Source organism: Aristolochia californica, unplaced genomic scaffold (genome assembly GCF_029961685.1).
Source record: "Aristolochia californica isolate CCGP_79_NKW_82.1479 unplaced genomic scaffold, dmAriCali1.0.hap1 SCAF_16, whole genome shotgun sequence".
NCBI classification, from domain to species: domain Eukaryota; kingdom Viridiplantae; phylum Streptophyta; class Magnoliopsida; order Piperales; family Aristolochiaceae; genus Aristolochia; species Aristolochia californica.
Genome location: NW_027181837.1, coordinates 5602545 through 5624142, shown reverse-complemented (window position 1 = coordinate 5624142; position 21598 = coordinate 5602545). Strand labels below are relative to the sequence as shown.

Sequence of the window (21598 nt, the reverse complement as noted above, 5' to 3'; positions counted from 1 at the left end):
CATGCAAGGACCTATTCACTTCTTCTTGTTAAGTTGAGCCAGTTTCCTTACCCTTTTTATTATTTTATAATTTGAATTTATTTATTTATACTCATAATAACATCTAATTGACATTCTCATTGAATCAAAGTTGATGGGTCTTGACCGCTTCATTATTATTCAAGTTCTTATTTTGTGTCGTCCAAGGCACAAATTTCCATCCCTATCTTAAGAATCGTGCCAAAAATAAAGTCCTATCTGTCACTCTTATCTCCACCACCAAAAACAATTTTGACAGATCAAAGAACATTAAAGACCACTCACAACAACCGCAATTGAAACACGCCAAAAATATTTTCTCTCATGTCAAAACCTTCTTCCGTATCTTTTGACCAAAATAATCGTCTTAATTTGAAATGACGAAAAGAGCCACGGATCCGGAAATGTAATCTTTCTTTCTTTCTAATTGTAGATATATATTGTTGGTAGGACTATTTATGGAAATGAAAGGCTGCCTAACCATTATCAAATGCCGCCAGTGACTCCCCTCCTTATCCGACGTGCGCCAAATTTCAATTCTCTGCTTGAACATTTTCTCGCTTGAAGATGTTAATGACGGAGGTCTGTCTGGAACGTTTCTCTTCGTGAAAATCTCTCTGCAACTGCGTTCGTAACTGGGATTTTGGTGGAGGGGAAGAGGTACCCGAGGGAGAGGAGATCAACCATTATTGAATATCGAAACAGCGGGGAGAGATTCAGCTATGATTCCGAGGCAGTTTCGTAGATTAAATCGAGGATACTTCTCTCAGAAAGTCCTGGGTGGTTTTTGCTTTTCCAGGGTGAGTGCATATAGTTCGAGCTGAGGTCAAATTTTGAGTCTTCTTCCGTTCTAGTGTTTTCTTCAATTGTAACTCCGATTACAGCCATATGTGTAGATTCGTTTTGCAAATGCGTTTGATGCATTTGCGTCGTCCAATGGGTCTTTCTGAAGATCTTACGGTAGACCATATTCAGGCATCTGTGTCGAAGAAGGATTTTAGTCAAATCATATTTGTTTTTGTTTCGTTTATTAAGAAACTCTTCTTCTTTTCAGCTTGGAAATTTCCAAGTCTACAGTTCAGAAGCTGCTTCTCCTCTCGAGGAAATCTCAGACGAAGCCATGCAAGAATCCGAAACCTACAGGTCAGTCCGCGACAATTCGATACACAGACTCCTGTGCTCTTATCTTAATTCAACTGATTGTGGATTATCTGTCAATATTAACGAGTGATGACTTAAAACAACAGGCGACATGAAGACTCTGCTAATGTAAACTGGGATGAACTTGGATTTGGGATCGTTCCAACTGATTATATGTACGTGATGAGAACTTCTATGAAAGAGGAGTTCGTCAAGGGTGAGCTCAGTCGATTTGGAAATATTGAATTGAGCCCATCTTCTGGCGTTCTGAATTATGGGCAGGTTAGCTGCATATTTTTTTTTAACACTCCCACCTGAAACTTTTCCGAAATTTTGCTTAAATCACTCGTTTGATCAAGTACAGGGGCTGTTTGAAGGCCTGAAAGCGTACAGAAAACCGGGTGGCGGCATCCTCCTCTTCCGCCCTGAACAGAATGCTCTCAGAATGCAATTCGGGGCAGAGAGACTCTGCATGCCCTCACCGTCCGTGGAGCAGTTTGTCACCGCCGTGAAGCAAACTGTCATCGCCAATAAACGTTGGGTAATTCTTTCTGATTCATTCTCTTTCTTTATCTTCTGAATTTCAATCACAAGTGTTTTCTGAATCTCACTCAATTCTATGGTCTAACGAGAATTCAGGTTCCTCCTGCCGGAAAAGGTGCTCTGTATTTACGGCCATTGCTCATGGGAAGTGGGCTTGTACTGGGACTGGCGCCGGCGCCGGAATATTTGTTCTTGACATATGCATCGCCTGTTGGGAATTATTTCAAGGTATGCTTTGTGGGGAATTGTTTCTTCCTTTCCTTTGTAATCTCTGGGTAGAAGACTTGATTGTCGGATTGATTAACTGGATTATGAATTCTAACGCGCATTTTGTTTGGAATATGAAGTGGAAAATAATTATACACGAACACAAAAATATACTTTTCTACTCAAATAGATTACCTTAGAATTACCATTCACTTTCTCTTTCAGGAGGGATTGTCACCCATTAACATGTACGTGGAAGAAGAATTTCATCGAGCAACTCCAGGGGGGGCTGGGGGTGTCAAAACGATCAGCAATTATGCACCTGTAAATGACCAGCAACCAAAATTCCTTTGATTGCACGTTCAGGGAGTAGATTTACGCATGAAATTGTTTCATGGCTCGTTTTAATCTTCCACCGCATCTGCAGGTTCTGAAGGCGCAGACAAGAGCAAAGAGCAGAGGATTTTCCGATGTAATCTTCCTCGACTCCGTAAAAAAAAGAAATCTGGAAGAAGCAGCTTCATGCAATGTTTTCATTGTCAAGGTACCGATAAGCTCATCACAGTTTCTTTCTTAAAACTGAAATCAAAACGATTCTGATCTTCGATTTTATAGGGCAATGTCGTGTCGACACCGCCGGCGGAAGGAACAATTCTAGCAGGAGTAACACGCAAAAGCATCATCGAGATTGCTCGTGATCATGGATACCAGGTAAAAACCACTGACCCTTTCATGGATTGAACCAAGCACAAGTCATTCATAACAGATCGCCCAATTTGCACACCCAAAATATCTTTTAGGTCGAAGAACGGGCAATACCAGTTGAAGAATTAATGAAAGCGGATGAAGTTTTCTGCACGGGGACAGCTGTCGTAGTTGCCCCAGTCGGCAGCATCACATATCGCGATAAAAGGTTAAAAGAACTGTAGAAACTTGTTCTGTTCCATGTTACACCAGTCATTTTTGCAGAAAATCTTCTCTTTGTGGCGTCCTGAATATAATTTTCTACGGTGATTGATGCAGAACTCAATACAGAACAGGGGCAGGGACGATTTCTCAGGTCCTTCATTTGAATCTTACAGGCATTCAAATGGGTCTCGTGGAGGACAAGAAGGGCTGGACGGTGGAAATGGATTAGGTGGATTATTGGTGTTTTTAAGTGTATAACAGTGGAATGGACATTGCTAGGTATTAGTGAAGAAACATGGTGATATTATGATATAATATGGGATAAATGTGAATAATTTTTTATTTATTAATTTAAATAAATTTAAATATATTTCTTAAACTTAAACTATTATAATTTGTTTAGATTATTAGAATAGTAATACATTTTTTATTTTTATAAATTAATAATGATTATAATTACCATTATGATATTTTGTCACCTTTCTGAGTTTACCTCAAGGTGTATTATAAAAAAAAAAACTTAATAATTTTAAGTTACTTTTATTTAACAATATGGTTGATAAAATATAAAAAATCATTTGGTGTGAAACATATAAAACGGTTTATATAGTCGTTGATCGAAAGGTTGAGATAGCCGTTGATCATGATCGAATGACTGAGATAACGTTTCATATTAAATAACTTTTCGTATTGGATCAATCCTCTATTTAACAAATATGAAAATATGAGTTAATATGCTTGAATTATAAGTGTTGCGAGACAAAAAAAATCAATTAGAGTGATCTAATCTCTCTAAATAGTGTACAAATTTGTAACAACATATGGAAATGAGGTTTCTCTAAACTCTTATTGTAGCATATGGAAATTGTTGGGAATTTTTTTAATTCAAATTTGAAGTTGAATGAGAGATGACACCCTCTCAAAAAATTATTCAATATTTTCTCATTCATGCGAAGAAGAAAGAAAATAATTTTCTTATCTGCATATTGATTTTCCGATAATTTTAGATACCCGATACATCAACGATACGAGTTTCGAGTCTGCTGGTGCCTGGTGGACAGTCCACCTATTCAATGATTTGTTCTACCCCATTAGAGAACAGTCTCAAAAACCGAGAAATTGTAGTATCTAATGGCGGGGAAATAGATGGAAGACGATGAATTTAGCATGCGGCAGCTCCATTGATTCAGCCCTGCTTGTGGGTATACCTATTCTCCTCTCCTTTGTGAAGGGTTTCTGTGTTTCTGCTTGCTGCATTTGTATTCCCTGTTATTTTGACCACTACTTGTTCGTTTTGTTTTGGTTGGCATTGGACGCAAACATCTCTGAGTAAAGTTACTTGACTGTTTGTTTGGTTGGTGAAAGGTGGTGCTATTGGATCGACTATTTGAACCAAAAAGGAGTAGAGGTTGGATGAGATTCTGTGTCAGTTCAGCATTCTGGTTTCGCAAGGTAAGTGAATGTTGTTCGTGAGAAATTTGACAGTTCTTTCTTTTAATCCTCTGCATTTTGCTTTGCTTCGTTGTTTTTATTATTTCATCACATTGTGAAGATTTTTGTTTAGGGTGTGTTTTTCCATTTGTGAACTTATTTTATCCACTGCATGTTTTTGACTTATTTCTTGTAACTCTTTTTTGTAGTTCGGGAGCTAGCCACTCTATACCTCTCCAGGCAGACTTCCTTTCCAAGAGTTCCCTGTGGCAACCATGCCAGAGCCTGAAACATGAAGATTGCAGTTATTTTACAACATTTTTCTCTTTCACCTCATCCTCACATTTTACCATTTATTCATTAAATGATGAGTGTGTTTAAATATGACTTGATGTAGGCTTTTACCAGAAAACACTTGTGATGGGAAACTGAAGGGAATACAATAGCCCTGTTGATGTAAACTGGGATGTGCTTGGATTTCGCACTATCCCAACTGATTACATGTATGTCATGAGAACTTCATTGGTTGAAAAATTCTCTGAGGGTAAGCTGATTTAGTATAAAAACATTGAACTGATCCCATCTTCTGGGGTCCTGAAATTATGGCCAGGTTAGTATATTTTCGTATTCCTATATTTTGAACTTGCCAAATCCTGCTTAAAGAAGCTATCATTATGTGAACCTTTTTCTAAGTACAGGGGATATTTGAAGGACTAAAGGCATATAGAAAACATGTTGGTGGAACCTCCTCTTTCACCCTGAACAGAATGCTCTCAGAAATGCAAAATGGAGCCCCGAGACTTTGGATGCCATCACCTGCTGTTGATCAGTTTGTCAGTGCTATAAAGTAAACAGAAATTGCCAATACGCATTGGGCACTTTGTCAATCCCCTCTCTTCTGCCTAATAAGAGTTTGGAAGACTTTGACTTTGCACTATCCCAAGGTTGTTCTGAGGTTCTGGTTATTGGAAGACTTTTACTTCACACTATGTAAAAATGGATTCTTCTTCACTGTATAGGAGGGATTGTTACCAAGTAACTTATTTGTTGAAACGATTTTCATCGAGTAACTCCTGGTGAGACAGGAGGCGTCAAACAATCAGCAACTATGCACCAGTATGCATGTTCTCTCAACAAACTCTTTTGCAATTCTTCGGGGATTTGTCTCTTTTTTTGAAAAAATGAATTGTCTGCTCTACGACTATGGTTTGCTTGCCGTATGTTTGCTACTTTGATCTAATAACATAAACAGTGTGGTTTTACATTCCTAGGAATTGTCTATAATTTGATAAAAACTGCTAATGTGATTATGCTGAAGGAACCCATTCTCTGTACTTAATGTGAGTGCAAAATATTTCTCTTTTGCATCAAACAGGCAAAAATAGAGCTTGAGATTTGGTCTGTTTGTCATGAGAAATTGTCTTTTATGTCTTTTCCCAAGTTCTCTATCTTTTTCAAAGTTGAGGTTTTTGCTTTCTTACTACATTTTGTCAAGAGTTGACATGTTATATATCATTGAGCTGATCTATATATTATTCTTCTTGCCCCTTACAGGGTAAAGTTATATCAACTCCACCAACAGAAGGGACAATTCCTTCTGGAATTACTTGCAAAAGCATCATCCAAATCCCTCGTGATCATGGATTTCAGGTTATTGATTACTCTTTATAATATTATATCAGTTGCTGCTATCAATTCCATGGGAATTTATTTATATTAACATCCGATTAGATGCCGAATTTTCAATCTTCAACAACTTCATTTTTCCAGGATTGCTCAGGTTGAAGGAGCGATACCAGTGGATGAAATGATGGAAGCAGACGAAGTTTCCTGCACAGGAACTGCTGTGGTTGTTGCTCCAGTAGGAAGTTTTACATATAATGGTAAAAGGTATTTATGTATTCATTGGCTTCTCATCTGTCAACCCAATCAAGGAACCTACCTAACCCTGTAATTTAAAAATTTCTTGTCATTTTCACAGGTGCATTGTTCAGAGTTCTCTGTTCTAACACTTAAAAAAATGGCATTAGCTCAGTAGTCAATTGTATGCTGATAAAATTTCAAACCATGATTGCAGGGTAGAATTTAGAACAGGAGCTCGGACTGTTTCACAGACCCTTTATTGGATCCATTCAAGCATTCAAACAACTGGTACTGTGGAGGACAAGAAGGGTTGGACAACGGAAATTGATGAAACCAGCTGTTACATATCTAGCCTCTTATTGATTTGCTAGAATTGGCATTGCTCATCTCTGTTAAATGCTACAAACAGGGCCTTAAGAGGGTGAAAAAATAAGGTGACAGACTCCTTTAAATCCCAACTCTTCATTTAGTACTAAGGAACTGAACCCATATTTTCTCCCTTCTTTGAACATAAATTTCCTAGTACTTTTACTACTTTTAAGCTTTAGCCAAGGTTACTTTTGACCAGGGATTTCGATGGTTTTATTTTGCTAAAATCCAGAATCTGATGTTTTGGGGGATTCATGTCCGTGTCAAGAACAGTGTTACTAAAACCTCGTCGTCCCAGCAATATTTGAATCGGAAAACCGGAAAAAAATGTTCGTTTATGTTTTCCTCCATTTACCCTTGTCCAATTCGTTAGCTTTCCTGTTTAAGTTAAATAAAAACACATTGAACATCCTCCCGTCTTTGACTGATACGTGGAAAGGGGATCATCGATGTCGTCATATTTTAAGAAAAGCTAGTCCAGGTGAACGATCCTTTCTTGACATTTAGCATATATACAAGCGAGGAGAACTTCCGCAATAGTGCTTGCTGAAATGATCAGTACCTGAACCTGAAAGTGGAGCCAGTAATCAGAAGGATGGAGAGAGGATCCGGAGGCGTGAGTTCATCGAGGAAGACTTTTCCTCTAGAGTAGATCCGTAAAAACAGAGGAAGAAGTCCTCTGGAACAATGGCTCGAGGAACCAGTTAAAATAACTGAAATCTCTTTGCATATAAATTTGATATACTTGTAAGAAATAATTGAAATAAGCAAGATAAATTTTATAAAAAGTTTACATGGTATCAGGCTAGGAATAACCCGTTTGTTGATAAACGATAGGAGAAAAACTCCTATGTTCGGTGATGGCGTAGGGAGAAAATTTTTGTTCTTTCTCCTTGCGCCGTTGTGGTACGTCGAAAGAACGATGTATCATATGTCTGAGGCTCGGCCAGGCTTGCTGTACAAGCAGCGGTCTTTGTAGGCCAGAAGGAGTGTAGGCGGCGGAGGACCCGTAGTGTGACGGACAATGATGTCTGATTCCGGCGATGGAAGCTCTGTCAATGGCCATAGAGTCCCATCAATGGCCGTAGAGTGCCGCACTGTTCAAAAACCATCGTCCGGGGGATGATGACGGTTTGAATTAATTCTCCTTACTGTGGGCGGATTTAATTTTGAAGACAAGCAACTCAGTCGGACCGATCAGATCAGACTCGACCAGGGACCAGATTCGGACCATACTAGACTAGACTCAACTCGGACCAAATTCGGATATTGACTCAGACCAGACCAAGACTCGACCCGTACTAGATTTGGACCGGACTGGACTCGAACCAGACTAAGACCAAAACTTGACTCGAACCAGATTTGGACCTAACTCGAGTTAAACCTATCCTAGGTTGTCGAGATATATATCTCAGGCAAAGACAAGCTGGGGCATTTGGAAGGCGATCTCCTTCGATCTCCTTTGCTCGTGGTCGAGTTGACTACGAATGACTAAAGTGTTGAGTAAAGCTTCAGTCGCCGACATTACTACTACGTATGTTAATGGTATTGACACCTCCCAGGTGTATGATCTCCGGTGACGTGTGACACCGGTGACTATCTTGAAATATTATAGAATAATCTCGAGGGCCTTCGACATGAAATAAACTTTTGTTGACTGAATCTGATGGAGCGCTTAAGAAGAACAGATATATGGCCTAGACCATATCCGACCATGGAGAAAAAAAACCTTTGAAGCCAAAATAATTTGATTCCCATTGGTTAACTTTGAAGACCGATTGCTACAAGAACTTCTACAACAAGTTGGGCATTAGAGATCTATATGTACCAACTTGAGAGAGATTGTTGGCGTGAGTTCCTCTAGAGGAGGACTTCTTCTTCTGGAGCAGATTCGTAAAAATAGAGGAAGAAGTCCTTTGTAACATCGGCTTCGGAGATGATCTGAGGAATCAATTAAAATAACTGAAATCTCTTTGTATATAAATTTGATGTACTTGTACGAAATAAATGAAATCGGTGGATGAGAGAAGAAAGGAGGAGGTTCCCTTCGCTGAGGCCCTTCTCCGTGGACGGAAGAACTGTGACATATGCTTCATTTCAATTCTGGAAAGTGACAGAGGAGAGAGATTAATCCACATGCTTCAAACGTCTCGGACAACTATATCTGCCTCCTCCAAAATAAATGCCACCTATCTGACTGATAAAATGCCTTTGAGAGGATCACATCAAAATGTTTCCAGAGGTTGGATCCCAACACTCTCCAGTCAAGCCCCTCACTCCAGGTCCACCCTTCAATTGATTCACAGCCTTCGCCCCCGCCTAATCATCCATGATAACCACACATAAAAACCTCGTCACTGCTCTAATCCCTGTTCCATGCATGCGTCTATCTAGTTATTGACCAACTTTACTATGTGACAAGGATGTTCATGTGGTAGTAAACATCATCTCCTTTTAAGCTCCCTTGACTTTCTCTACTACTGGGCCACTAACAGTTCAATGACTGTAGCAAAAAAAGAGGTACCCTTCCTTGTCTTATGGCTGTCCAGTGTCACTGTCGAGCTATTTGTGTCTTTCTACATGTGAGTGCTCTGTTTCAAACTGTCTTTTGTTGAATCTTGAACCAGGGTGTTGCGGATGTCTAACTATTGTTTCTACTGTCAACAACAACACATAAAAGCATTGAAGGGAGTTGGGTTTTAGCTGGAAGAAGAAGACTGTGAGCAGAAATTGTCAAACGTGTTGGGTGTGGAGAAAAGGAGATGTGAAAGGTAGAGAAGAAGTGCTGCGGAAAAATTGCAGGAAGCTGGTGACCCACTTGGGGAAGACAGTGTTCCTCTGCTCTTCTTTATTGAATACCTTCAACAGTCAATTTTTCGCCTTGAAGAAGACAAAAAGAGAAGCTTTGGAACCCCATTTGCGGAGTTTTTTAAGTAAGTCATGGATTTGCCACTCTGACGAAGGTCTGCTTACAGCTGGAAATGGTGCAGTGGGATGAAAACAGGATTGTAACATGATTCCTGCAGTGATGCTTCACACCTGATCCATTTGACAGAAGTTCTGCAACATGGGAATTACCTTCGAAATCTTCTAATCTTCTTCCTTAAACAAATCCTTGTTATTAGCAAACAGGTTTTGTTTCCATTAATGAATATAATTTCTTTCATTTGGATAACTCATTTGTTTCCACCACGTATTTGATACCAGTTGAATATACTAGTTCTATTTCTCTATTCAAGGTTTAATAATTCGAAAAAAAATCTCTGAAACTTCTTTAGATAATCCATAGTAGTAATATCTTATTCCTTTTTCTGCTCTATAACACCAATTCCACTGGAGTCAACCTGAATGTTATAGAATCATTTAGTTTTAGAAATTTGATCGGAAGTTTGGTCCATCATGAGATGTTTATTTCCAAGAACTAATTATTTTTTTTTATTTTATCTTCTAACCTTTTTAACATCATTATATGCTTTGCAACAAGATAATATAATATTTGTTTCATCAAGTTTTGAGACATGATTTGTTCTTCAGTCACCCGTGTTTTTATATTACAATGATGTATAAAAACCTAAACTACCATAAACATTGGTGTTTTTAAATTTAGTTAAACATTAATATAAGATTAAAACATTACCTCTCTTAGACTTCCTAATTGTGTCTTGGCATGAGATAGAATTTAGTCATTCATTCAAATGAATCTCATATAACTAGGCGATTATACCTTTTTTAATCATGAATAAGTGACATAAGAATGAATGACCTTGATTCCATCTCATACTACAACCCACATTAGAAAATTCTGAGTTAGTTTAGGCCCTCAAAGGTGGGACATTAATCAAGGAAGGAGTGAGGCTTTTTGGTGTATCAAGGAATAAATATCGGTTTCAAGATCTTTATTAAGATAATTTTAATGATAACAAACACTTGAGTTACTGATGATGTGTATTAAATATGTTGCATAGTTAAAAAACCCTTCAAGAAAATTTTCTGATAGCATATCTATTCGACCAACCATAGTCCATATAAAAGGAAATCAAACAACTTATGTAAGAAAACATACCATCCAATCAACCTAGCAACACCATTTGATCAAACAAGAGAGAAGAAATATTATTTTTGCAAATTGTCAACCTAGAAAAGATTAGAAGAGTAAAATGGGCAAAAGGAGACGACCACAGAAAAAGAAGTTAACCATTTCAAACAACTTATGTAAGAAAACATACCATCCAATCAACCTAGTAGCACCATTTGATCGAACAAGAGAGAGGAAGTATCATTTTTGCAAATTGTCAACTTAGAAAAGATTAGAAGAGTAAAATGGGCAAAAGGAGACTACCACATAAAAAGAAGTTAACCATTTCAACTAGAGAAGTGAAGAATTAAAGTACCAAAAGTCGAAAGAGTCATACCCATGCATAGAAATCAAACAGTTTATGTACGAAAATACACCATCCAATCAACCTAGCAGCACGATTTGATCGAACAAGAGAGAGGAAGTATTATTTTTGAAAATTATCAACCTAGAAAAGATTAGAAGAGTAAAATGGGCAAAAGGAGACGACCACAGAAAAAGAAGTTGACCATTTCAGCTAGTGAATTGAAGAATTGAAGTACCAAAAGTCGAAAGAGTTATGCCCATGCATAGTAATCAAACTCATAAATGAAAACCATGAAGCCTTGAAATGAAAAGTAGACATATGGTGAAAAAGGAGTAAATGAAGTAAACGATTTACCATGACAAAGAAAGTAAAAGAGTCAAGTACAAATAAATAGAAAGTTTTGAATTAAATAAGAAAAGGATTTGACACCATTGGGAGGAGTTGAATTCAGGAGGCAAGCAGGAAGGCAAAAAAGAGCTAAACCTTAGTTGAAATCAATTTTGAAAATAAAAAAAGGAGTCAACCCTTCAATAAGAGTCAATTTCATCAGGCAAAAGGAGTTGAATCTCAGTGATAGAAAAACTTTAAAAAGAATAAAGGAGTAGAATCCACTGACTAAAAAGTTTTGAAAAGAAGAAAGGAGTCAACACCTATAGGGTGAAAAAGCAAGAAGAGTCGAACCCTGGGGAGGATTCGACTACATAATCAAGTCGTCAAAAGAAAAAGGAGTTGATCCCAAGCACTTGAGTCGACCACATGTTGCAAAAACTCAAATTTCTTGAATGTCAGACCCATATTTGGAAGTTGTAGATCTCTGAATCTTGTAAGTGACCAACCAACATGTTGGGCAACAAAAATACGATTTATTGATTATTTTTTATAAATGTTTTACGTAGTTTTCACCTACTTTGCTAAATGCAAAAAATGACCTAATCCACTCATAACAACTAGTTTTTTGAATGTTAGAAAACACACCATCCAATTAACCTAGCAACACCATTTGATCGAACAAGAGAGAGGAAGTATTATTTTTGCAAATTGTCAACCTAGAAAAGATTAGAAGAGTAAAATAGGTAAAAGGAGACAACCACAGAAAAAGAAGTTAACCATTTCAGCTAGAGAAGTGAAGAATTAAAGTACCAAAAGTCAAAAGAGTCATACCCATGCATAGAAATCAAACAGTTTATATACAAAAACACACCATCCAATCAACCTCGCAGCACCATTTGATCGAACAAGAGAGAGGAAGTGTTATTTTTGCAAATTGTCAACCTAGAAAAGATTAGAAGAGTAAAATGGGCAAAAGGAGACAACCACAGAAAAAGAAGTTAACCATTTCAGTTAGAGAATTGAAAAATTGAAGTACCAAAAATCGAAAGAGTCAGACCCATGCATAGAAATCAAGCTCATCAATGAAAACGATGAAGCCTTGAAATGAAAAGATGAAAGGAGTCAAACATATGGTGAAAAAGGAGTAAATGGAGTAAACAATTTGCCATGACAAAGAGAGTAAAGGAGTCACGTATAAATAAATAGAAAGTTTTGAATTCAATAAGAAAAAGATTTGACACCATTGGGAGGAGTTGAGTCCATGAGGCAAGCAGGAAGGCAAAAAGGAGCTAAATCTTACTTGAAACAAATTTTGAAAATAAAAAAAAGGAGTCAACCCCTCAATAAGTCAATTTCATCAGGCACAAGGAGTTGAATCTCAGTGATAGAAAAACTTTAAAAAGAATAAAAAAGTAGAATCCAGTGACTAAAAAGTTTTGAAAAGAAGAAAGGAGTCAACACCTATAAGGTGTAAAAGCAAAAGGAGTCGAACCCTGGGGAGGATTCAACTACATAATCAAGTCGTCGGAAGAAAAAGGAGTCGATCCCAAGCACTTGAGTCAACCACATGTTGCGAAAACTCAAATTTCTTGAATGTCAGACCCATATTTGGAAGTTGTAGATCTCTAAATCTTGTAAGTGATCAACCAACATGTTGGGCAACAAAAATACGATTTATTGATTATTTTTTTATAAATGTTTTACGTAGTTTTCACCTACTTTACTAAATGCAAAAAATAACCTAATCCACTCATAACAACTAATTTTTTGAATGTTAGAACTTGTGCCACTTAACCAAAACTCACCTTAAACTAAACATCTCTCTCCTATAGTGAAAAACAAGCCTCCTAAGCCATCACACATGATTTGAGAAGCTTTTGCCTCTTTCCAAACTTGAAGGGGAACCAAATTCAGTAGTTTTCTTCCTTGAGCTAAGCATTTTAGTGCTTAATCTTTTAAAATTTTATTAAATATTTATATATCTTAGTTTACTAAATGTGTGTTGTCTTTTTGAGATCATATTTGATTCAACATTGCATTTTGAGAAGTTATGTGATTGAGTACCACTTGAGTTCAATTTTGCAGCCTCTTTTATTTTAGAATCAATTAGTATATGTTTATATCATGTTTTATTGGGGCATTTGAAAGAGTTTTTACTAAGTATTGAGATTTGGGGATAAGATTCCAAATCCAAGTATTTTCATGTTAATGATACTTAGTCGAATACATTGAACTAGTGCTAGTACATTTTGAAATTATTTATTAAATTAAGTTCATATTACTACTAGTGGGCTAGCATTTGGAATCATATATTACATTGAATTACTTTGTGTGATTTTTGCAACTTGAACAACCAAACCTAGATTTAGATTAACCCTGCATTTTCAAATCAAGACATCTTAAACTGCCTATATATTTCAAATTAAGTTATTAAGGACTATTATGAGTTGTATTCATTCTAAAATCAAGTAACTAAGGACTATTTTAAGCTATTTATTACATTGTATAGGTACTTTGATGCAAATAGAGAGTAGTTTCCGCCTAGGAGCCGGGCTCTCTATTTGCATCATACTTAGTATTGGTGTACTTATTTGTTTGTGTTTAGATTATTAAATTTGCCTATTAAGAGGTAATTTGTTTTGGGTTATATTGTGAGCAAGTAATTCTTGCAATTGGTCAAACCTTGAATAGGTAAGACCCTTTTCACTCAAAATTGTTTAAGAAAAGTTGTTGTAGTTTATGATTTGAAGCTACAAAATTCTGTGTGAGCCATAAGACCTTGTGTATGCAAGTGGTACTGAAAATCCATTTGCAGGTTTAGGTTGACGCACTTAGTGAGTTATTGAAGATCCCAATGTAGGTCTAGGCTTGTGTACCTTAGTGAGATGCTAGAAAACCCTTTTGTGGGTTTAGGCTAGTGTATTATTTTTAGTTGGTTATTGTAATCAATTGTGTGACATAAATCCTACATAGATAATATTATAATTGACCTTCAAGATGATTTATTGTAAATATCATAGGATAACTCAAGTTCAGTGAATCCTCAAGGTACTAAAACATCTTAAGAGGTGGACTAACAATCTGCAGAAGGATTGTGAACCACAAATATCATCGATCATTAGTCATAAACATAATCTGTAAAATTGACCTTATACTTTTGAATTAATTGGAACTACATAATGATTATGAAGTAAAAAAGAATTAGAATTACAAAAATAAAATAAAATAATATGAACAAACGTTGTCACCCTTCTCTATGTTTGTTCTAAGACCTTAGAGTAGATTCATTTAATGATGAGTAAAGAAAATTGTCATAGGAGGGTGTGAATCAAAATCTTGAAGTCGTTACTCCGATCAATACGTTATAAATTAAAAAGGAAAAAAAGAAAAAGATAAGAACTATCTTTTTGACCTTTACTGTGTTTTTCCCTGCAGTCAAGTCCCTCCTTCGGAAACCGCTGCATACAGAAGATTGATGGAAAATATCCCTCTAATATTTAATGTTCAGTTTCACGACCTCTTTGTCAACATGAGTGGCGTCATTTCTGTATGTGACACTGGACTCTTCTTCATCTTCTCCTTTTATCTGCTTCATATATAATAATAGCCATTTCCGATGCTTTTTCTCTCTAGGTGTAATATGTCGGGTATCCTTCTTTCTTTGGCCTTTGGTCTGGTTTGGGCCAAAGTCTCGGCTCTGATTCTGGACCTAATTCTGTGTTCTCATTGGTTCTTGTCGGCCGGCCTCTGTCGCCATCAATGGAGGTATCCAGAGTGTTTGTGATATGATCATGATCTCTTGCGTGGGGTTGCAGTTTTGTAATCACTGTGATTCAAGAGGTGATCACTGTAGTGATTTGCTTTTCTGGGATTAAAATTTGAACCAATGTGTTTAAGGGGATGAAGCTGCTGATGCAGGCATAGTATAAATAAGTTACTGATCTAGAAAGACAAGGAGAAAAACCCATCTCCTGTTCTGGCATTTTCAATTCCTTATGTGATTTTTTTAAAAGCAGAAGCAACATCTATAGCCCACGCCTCCCACCTTTTCAACCTTCTACCTCTCTCTTTCTCTTTCTCTCTCATATAAGAGCAGCGACTCCACTAGAGAAAGAATAGAGGAGGGAGAGGCTTTTTTTCTCGTGTAAAGGCAACGCCGACAAGAGAAAGAACGGAGGAAGCTGCTAAAGGAGATCATGGGGAGGGCTCCGTGCTGTGACAAAGCGAATGTGAAGAAAGGGCCGTGGTCGCCTGAGGAAGATGCCAAGCTCAAGGCCTTCATCGAGCAACACGGCACCGGTGGGAACTGGATCGCTCTTCCTCAAAAGATTGGTATGGTGAATCAGCTTTCTTCCATGTCTTTCTGTTATCCAGTTTTTTTGCTTCTTTTCTGCACGTTAAAATGGATTAAGAATAACTGGATAGTGCTTCTTTTTAGGCCTTAAACGATGTGGGAAGAGCTGCAGACTGCGATGGTTGAATTATCTTCGCCCCAACATTAAGCACGGCGGGTTCTCTGAAGAAGAAGAAAATATCATTTGCAGTCTCTACATAAGCATCGGAAGCAGGTGATTATCAATCTGAAATTGAATCTACTTTTACTTTTGAATAACCCTGAAGGTCATTTGATCGGCAGAATTTTCTTTCCTTTCCTTCCTGTTTCGGTCTCCATGGTCAGCTTATGTCTGTTCTAATAGCATATCTGTCGCTCTTTTCATGATCAGATGGTCTATAATTGCAGCTCAATTACCAGGAAGGACTGATAATGATATTAAGAACTATTGGAACACCAGATTGAAGAAGAAACTGCTGGGCAAGCAACGGAAGGAACATCAGGGCCGTCGAGCTTCGGGTCTAAAGCAAGAGATGGAGAAAGAGAAGGGAAATTTCATGGAGGTCGAGAACTTGAACCGCCCAGCTTCATATTGGCCCGTGCCACCCATGCCCAGCTCGATCTCCTACCCAATCCAAGACCCTCGTCTCCACAGCGAGCATGCATCCATCAGGAAATTACTAGTCAAGCTCGGTGGAAGGTTCTCAGACACAAATGAGCAGCTCAACAGCAACGGGTTGACTCTCCCGGCCGAACTGGACACTTCTTCAACCCAACCTATCTATGAAAATCCCATCAATTTGATCCCCTCTTCCGCTGCATCCATGAATTCCTTGCCTGAATCTTGCTTGTCTTTGCCTGATAGCAGCTGCTACAACATGAACACCCACATGCTTCAAGCTGCAGGCTTTTTCACGAATGAACTAGCGGAGATCGTCTACAACAACACCCAAAGGTTAGGAGTAGATCGTTTTTATGGCATGGAAATGGGTAACGAAAGCAGCGGGACTAGTTCTGTTGAAAGCAATATTGGATGGGGCGACATGAGCTCTCTGGTTTACCCTTCCATGATCACAAACTACGAGCAAGGGATTCTTCAAGATTATGTTACCGAGTCGAGGTACCTCGCGTCGCAGTAGCTTCAGTGTACATGCGTAGTGTAAATTTGTACTGGTACTTAGTTGGTCTTCGATTATGAGAAAAAAAACTCAAATAAATTACTCTTTCAGATTTCTCCTGGTTTGTCATCCTTTTTCGTGATTCTTAGTCTTCTTGCATTCTGGAGCGAGTTGTTTGATTTCCTCTAATGGGTCTCTTTTGTCATTTCCATGGATGTTGTGCCACCTTAGATAAAAATTTTGAATGTCTAAACTTGATATCACTTTCATGGAGATTTCCTACGGCGACAGCAATAAGAGAGAACAATAAAAAGCTTCTTCCGACTCCTTGGTCATTACGCGTCAGTTGCTCAACCACAACAATTAAACACTGTTTGGACTTTCTGTGTGATGGTTGGTATGTTTCAGTAAATATCTAGAATTTTTTGTTAATTCCCACTTTCACATGCAAAGATACGTGAAGTTTTTCAAAGTTTTTGTGACAAAGAGGTTCTCAAAAGACAGAAAAAGGGAAATGAAGTAGAAAAGGTGCTTTGACATTTTGGCAAGACACTGCTCGGATGTAGCTACATGGGTATCCAAGACTGTCTTCGTCCTCTTAGTTTTATCCCCATGTCAGGTAATAAGACTGATTTCAAAGAGGCGTTTTCACCAGTCTCATCAGTAGCCACCTACATGGACAAACAGGGAAAGCTAAGATCTTCGTTGGCTCAGTTTGGGTTTGAAATTCCAGTTTAGTGGATCGAGTGATTGATGCCTTCAGATGATGAAGCAGAAGGTACAGTTTCCTAGATTGGTTAAATCATTGTTGATCCATCAAGTCTTTGATCGGCTGTTGGGTTGCATTGTTCGCTGGAAAGCCAATTCACTCACGGATCGGGTACCTTGTACTACATTCAGTTTCTGTTTTGGTTGCCTCACTGTTTTTAATTGCTGTAGATTCTTCTTTTCTTTGTTGACTGTGAACCAAGTTTCCTTTCTGTGCTAAATACTAATTCCTGAGAGTACATGATGTGAAAAACCAAATATCTATGTTCATTCCAAATCTGGCATCAAATAATGAACTTGTTAAGGAATCTTTTGCGTGGATTATGAAGTAATCTTTCAGACTCCCAGGAATACTCTTTCCCCATGTTGTTCAATCTGATATTTGTTTTAGTAGATATTGAAGACCTGAAATATTCCATCCGATTGTTTTGGGGAAACTTTCTTAAATACTGGAAGAGCCAAGTGTTCCTAATTCCTAAATTCTATTTCTTTTTCCTCCTATAAGAGAACAAGCTAACTCGTTGCAGTTCTGCAACTTCTCAATGTATCTACAACGATGAAGTTTCTGGGTTCCTGCAGCTACCTTAACCGAGGAGGTTAGTATTCGGTCACTGTGATTGACAAGGTTATATCAAGAGTGAAGCTTGGAAAATCTAGTGAAAGTACTAGGAAGGTGCAGAACAAAAAAACAAAAGGAACTAGTCCATGTATGAGAAGACAGAGAAGACACAGACTTCTTAAACATTTTATGGACTGTTTACTCTCATAAGATTGTGCAGTGAAGTAGTAAAGATAAACTTTCACAGATCACTTTAATCTACTTGTTAAGCACCACAGTCGCCAGCCTGGCCTGTAATCCTTTCCTCTCATCCTTCTTCTTTTTGTTATCTAATCCATTCCATCATTTAAACCCGCATCGAAGCGCATAAGAAGAGTGTGATCATCAAATGCTGTTTGCTCTTCTGTTTTGATCAACTTTTACATCAAATTTCTGTCAATGTCTGCTCAATAATGCTCCAACGCCCTGATGCATAACTTTGATCGTTCATGTATAACTCGTAGGGCCGTTAGGATCTTATTCAGTCAATGATCCCCCTTCCAACTTTTCCGCAAAATTTAATGGAAAAGTTTGGCAAGATGATCTCCGATCGGTTTTTCGAATTCTATAACGAAAAAAGGCAGTAGCAGGAGAAGCAGCAATATGAGAGTAATTGCTCTTCATGGCTTTTCTGCAAAAAAGATTGTCCTAAAATCCCATACATGTGATTTGATTTCTCTAATACCATGTTCATCTACTTTTGAAGAAAGCATAGTTTGTTTTTCAAGACACCTAGGGAGAAGCAACGCTTGAAGGGCCTTCAAAAGTCCATGGCCACTTTGTTTATATTCTTGGTAGCAATCGCCCAGTAAGGGAACAAAACAGACTTCTAATGGGGGAAAACCTTAACTGAATAAAGCTGTCGAGCTCAAAAAGAATAACAGTGATCTTGCTAATGAGATGACAGTCTATTCAAGCCCTTATCTTAGATTTAACTCCAAAGCAAGTTCCTTATGTCGGATATCTTTGTGCTTTCCTAGCTGTATAATTCAAGCTCTTACAAATGGAGATGGCAAACGGTGACAGAACTTACCCTTGAAAGCAGAATGATGATGAACAAATAACATGGCAAATTATATAGGCAGTTTGGACCGAGTCAGTTACATTTTTCTCTTTGTTTTCTCCTTTCCATTTTGGCTTTACATTGCAGATACCTGACTTAAGAGTCTCCTGGAGTCACTTTCCTAGGTAGGTTTAGATCTGAATCCAAATGTGTCTCCTTGCAAACTAATAGTTTTTTTAGGTTGATTCTTGTTATGGTTCATCTACAATGCATTCCCAGCACATGCATGTAGTATTTGTATGTGCATGAAAGAGAGAGAGAGAGAGAGAGAGAGAGTTTGGACAGAGTGAGAAGGGTCATCTATTCATGGGCATGAGAAGGAATAAAACCCATCTACCCAATAGGCCCCACATGAACGAACGACCCTGATTCCATCTCACACTGAAATAGGCTTGAGAGAAATCTCAAAGAAAGAGAACAGGGTAATGACCAGATGGCTGCATTATGCAATTAGTAACATTATAAGAATGACCTAAACTGTAAATAAATTGAGATCTTGTATTAGGAGAGGCCATAGGCCATTTATAAAAGACTAAACCAGGTAATATGTCCACTGTTTCTGCAAAAACTAATGAACTCAACCATTGCATAAGACACCAAAACTGAGGCAGAAGCAACACACAACAGGAACGTTTATATTCTTTGTTAACATCAGTCAAAGACTGAATATTTTAAACAAGGAGGTGGTAGTGCTCTTTTCTGTGAGGAAAATTCCAAACTAAACCACCATAAAGAGTATACTTTGTCTCTCCAAAAGTCTATTGTATCACTTCATTGACCTTTCTCAAGCTCATGTCTGAAATTGGGTTAAGATCAATGAGGAAAACCGATCAGTTCAAAAGTAATTCACATTTTACTAATTAAAAAGATTGTTGCCGTAGTCCTGGTTTTCCCTTTTAATAAACACATTAGTGGACTCAGATAGTGATTCGTTAAAATCTGTTGAGATTAATTGTTTGAAACAGGAAGATGATTTCCCCAGTTGAGTTGAAATCAGTATCGTTTATTTACATAGCACCCACATGAATGAACAGCTCTGATTCTGTCTCTTACCGAGATGCCGCTCAAGAAACCCTTAACTGAAAACTTTGAGGCCCTTTTCAAGTTTTAATTTCAACAATTAATGACCCAGAATCCTTTTTGTCTTGAGATGTGGCTTATGAAACCCTGAGTCAAAACTTTAAGGTTCTTTTCAAGTCTTACAAATAAAAAAAAACCAACCATTCGAATCAAAATAATGAGAAAAACTTACCAAAACCATAAATTACTTCTTTTCTTCCTTTCCTCTAATATGCCAGCCAATCCTTATCTTGATCAAATTTCAAAAGTAAAGATGGATTGAATTTTCATCTTTCAAGGTAAAACAACCGAAGAAGATCTACCAAATCATCAAAGAAACAATCACGGGTTGGTAAACACAATGGATGTAGGGTTTTTTCTGTGCGTGCATGGAGCATGGACTGATGAACCCAGGAATGGAAAGTAGTTACCTAAGCAATGACGTATTTTCAAGTTAAAAGGAATATTGTCCAGGAAAAGTGGATTTCAAGTTCTTTTCTTCTGTTATGATTGGATTTACAGAGCACTCTTTGTTGTTATTTAGTTAACACAGGCCGATGTGCTTTCCATGTCTGATAAGAAGTTGGAATCTGTAACACAATTAATTAAGTCGGCATGGCTCTATGATTTGTGAAAAAGATGCAGGCGGCCTCCTTTTGAAGATATCAGCACATCGGTTTGAGTTTCTTTCCCAGAAATTAAAACCAGAAAGGTGTTAAAGAATAAAAATGGGGGAACCTCAGCAGCATTGGGCTGCAGAGCAGAAAACGAGAAACCCTCATGGCAGAGGAGAATGGGAGTTGCTGTGGAGGGTTATGTCATCACTGACATCAGCAAGAGGGAGGCAAATGAGCAGCACTTCTCATCTACAGCCCGCCACTAAAAAAGCTTAGTGTCTATTATTGAAGAATAAGGTTCAATGCAAAATGTCAAAAGCCAAGGAAGCCATGTATTAGAAAATAGAAGAAAATCTGGGAGGTACCCATTATCGTCTGTCGATGGTTGCACCCCCTCTGGCCCCCGAGATTATACGTGTGGGAACCTGAGTGGAGTTGAGGAATGTCCTTCTTGTGGATCCAGTTCAGCTGCATGGCCTTATTGTATTCATGCATGAGTGAAAAGGAGAAGTCGATCCAGTTGCAGAGGTACTGGGTTTAACAATATAATATACGTACAACTCAGAGGTTGAAGACGATGACCGGCTTAAGCGGCAATAGTTTCGATTAATTAATGGGTTAAAACTTAAAAAGGGTTTCGAATATCCTCTACCAGGAAGAGGAACTGCAGAAGGTGCCCCAAGCAAAGCACCAAACCTTTGTATAGACTTGCCGGAGCCACATTCTGTCAACTGAGAGGAGATAAACACCGAGGAGTCCGTGATTGAGAGTGCCACAAACATGACAAGAGCCAAGCGACGACGATCGAATTCCACTTTTGCCATTCGCTTCTTATAAAATAAACCAACAC

At 37.9% G+C, this 21598-nt stretch overlaps 3 protein-coding genes across 4 annotated transcripts; all 3 read left to right on the top strand.

Annotated features, from left to right (window-relative positions):
- Positions 1-593: 593 nt before the first annotated feature.
- Positions 594-3170, top strand: LOC137953169 (branched-chain-amino-acid aminotransferase 2, chloroplastic-like). The gene is made up of 10 exons (XM_068800425.1): positions 594-818; positions 1073-1161; positions 1266-1440; positions 1523-1699; positions 1798-1929; positions 2134-2232; positions 2336-2452; positions 2524-2619; positions 2709-2821; positions 2932-3170. Exons 1-10 carry the CDS (start codon positions 741-743, stop codon positions 3044-3046), a joined length of 1191 nt encoding a protein of 396 aa, XP_068656526.1. The 5' UTR covers positions 594-740; the 3' UTR covers positions 3047-3170.
- Positions 3171-3938: 768 nt separating this feature from the next.
- LOC137954032 (branched-chain amino acid aminotransferase 1, mitochondrial-like) lies at positions 3939-6673 on the top strand. 2 transcript variants are annotated; one of them, XM_068801614.1, is made up of 8 exons: positions 3939-4019; positions 4183-4269; positions 4458-4552; positions 4646-4858; positions 4947-5364; positions 5803-5898; positions 6019-6138; positions 6326-6673. In XM_068801614.1, the coding sequence occupies exons 5-8, from the start codon at positions 5357-5359 to the stop codon at positions 6480-6482; spliced, it is 381 nt and encodes a 126-aa protein (XP_068657715.1). In that variant the 5' UTR covers positions 3939-4019; positions 4183-4269; positions 4458-4552; positions 4646-4858; positions 4947-5356; the 3' UTR covers positions 6483-6673. The 2 variants fall into 2 exon arrangements, with proteins under 2 accessions (XP_068657715.1, XP_068657716.1); XM_068801615.1 differs by having other exon boundaries at positions 3954-4015.
- An 8715-nt stretch (positions 6674-15388) lies between these two features.
- On the top strand, positions 15389-16664 carry LOC137952548 (transcription factor RAX3). The gene is made up of 3 exons (XM_068799631.1): positions 15389-15524; positions 15631-15760; positions 15917-16664. Exons 1-3 carry the CDS (start codon positions 15389-15391, stop codon positions 16662-16664), a joined length of 1014 nt encoding a protein of 337 aa, XP_068655732.1.
- Positions 16665-21598: the final 4934 nt, after the last annotated feature.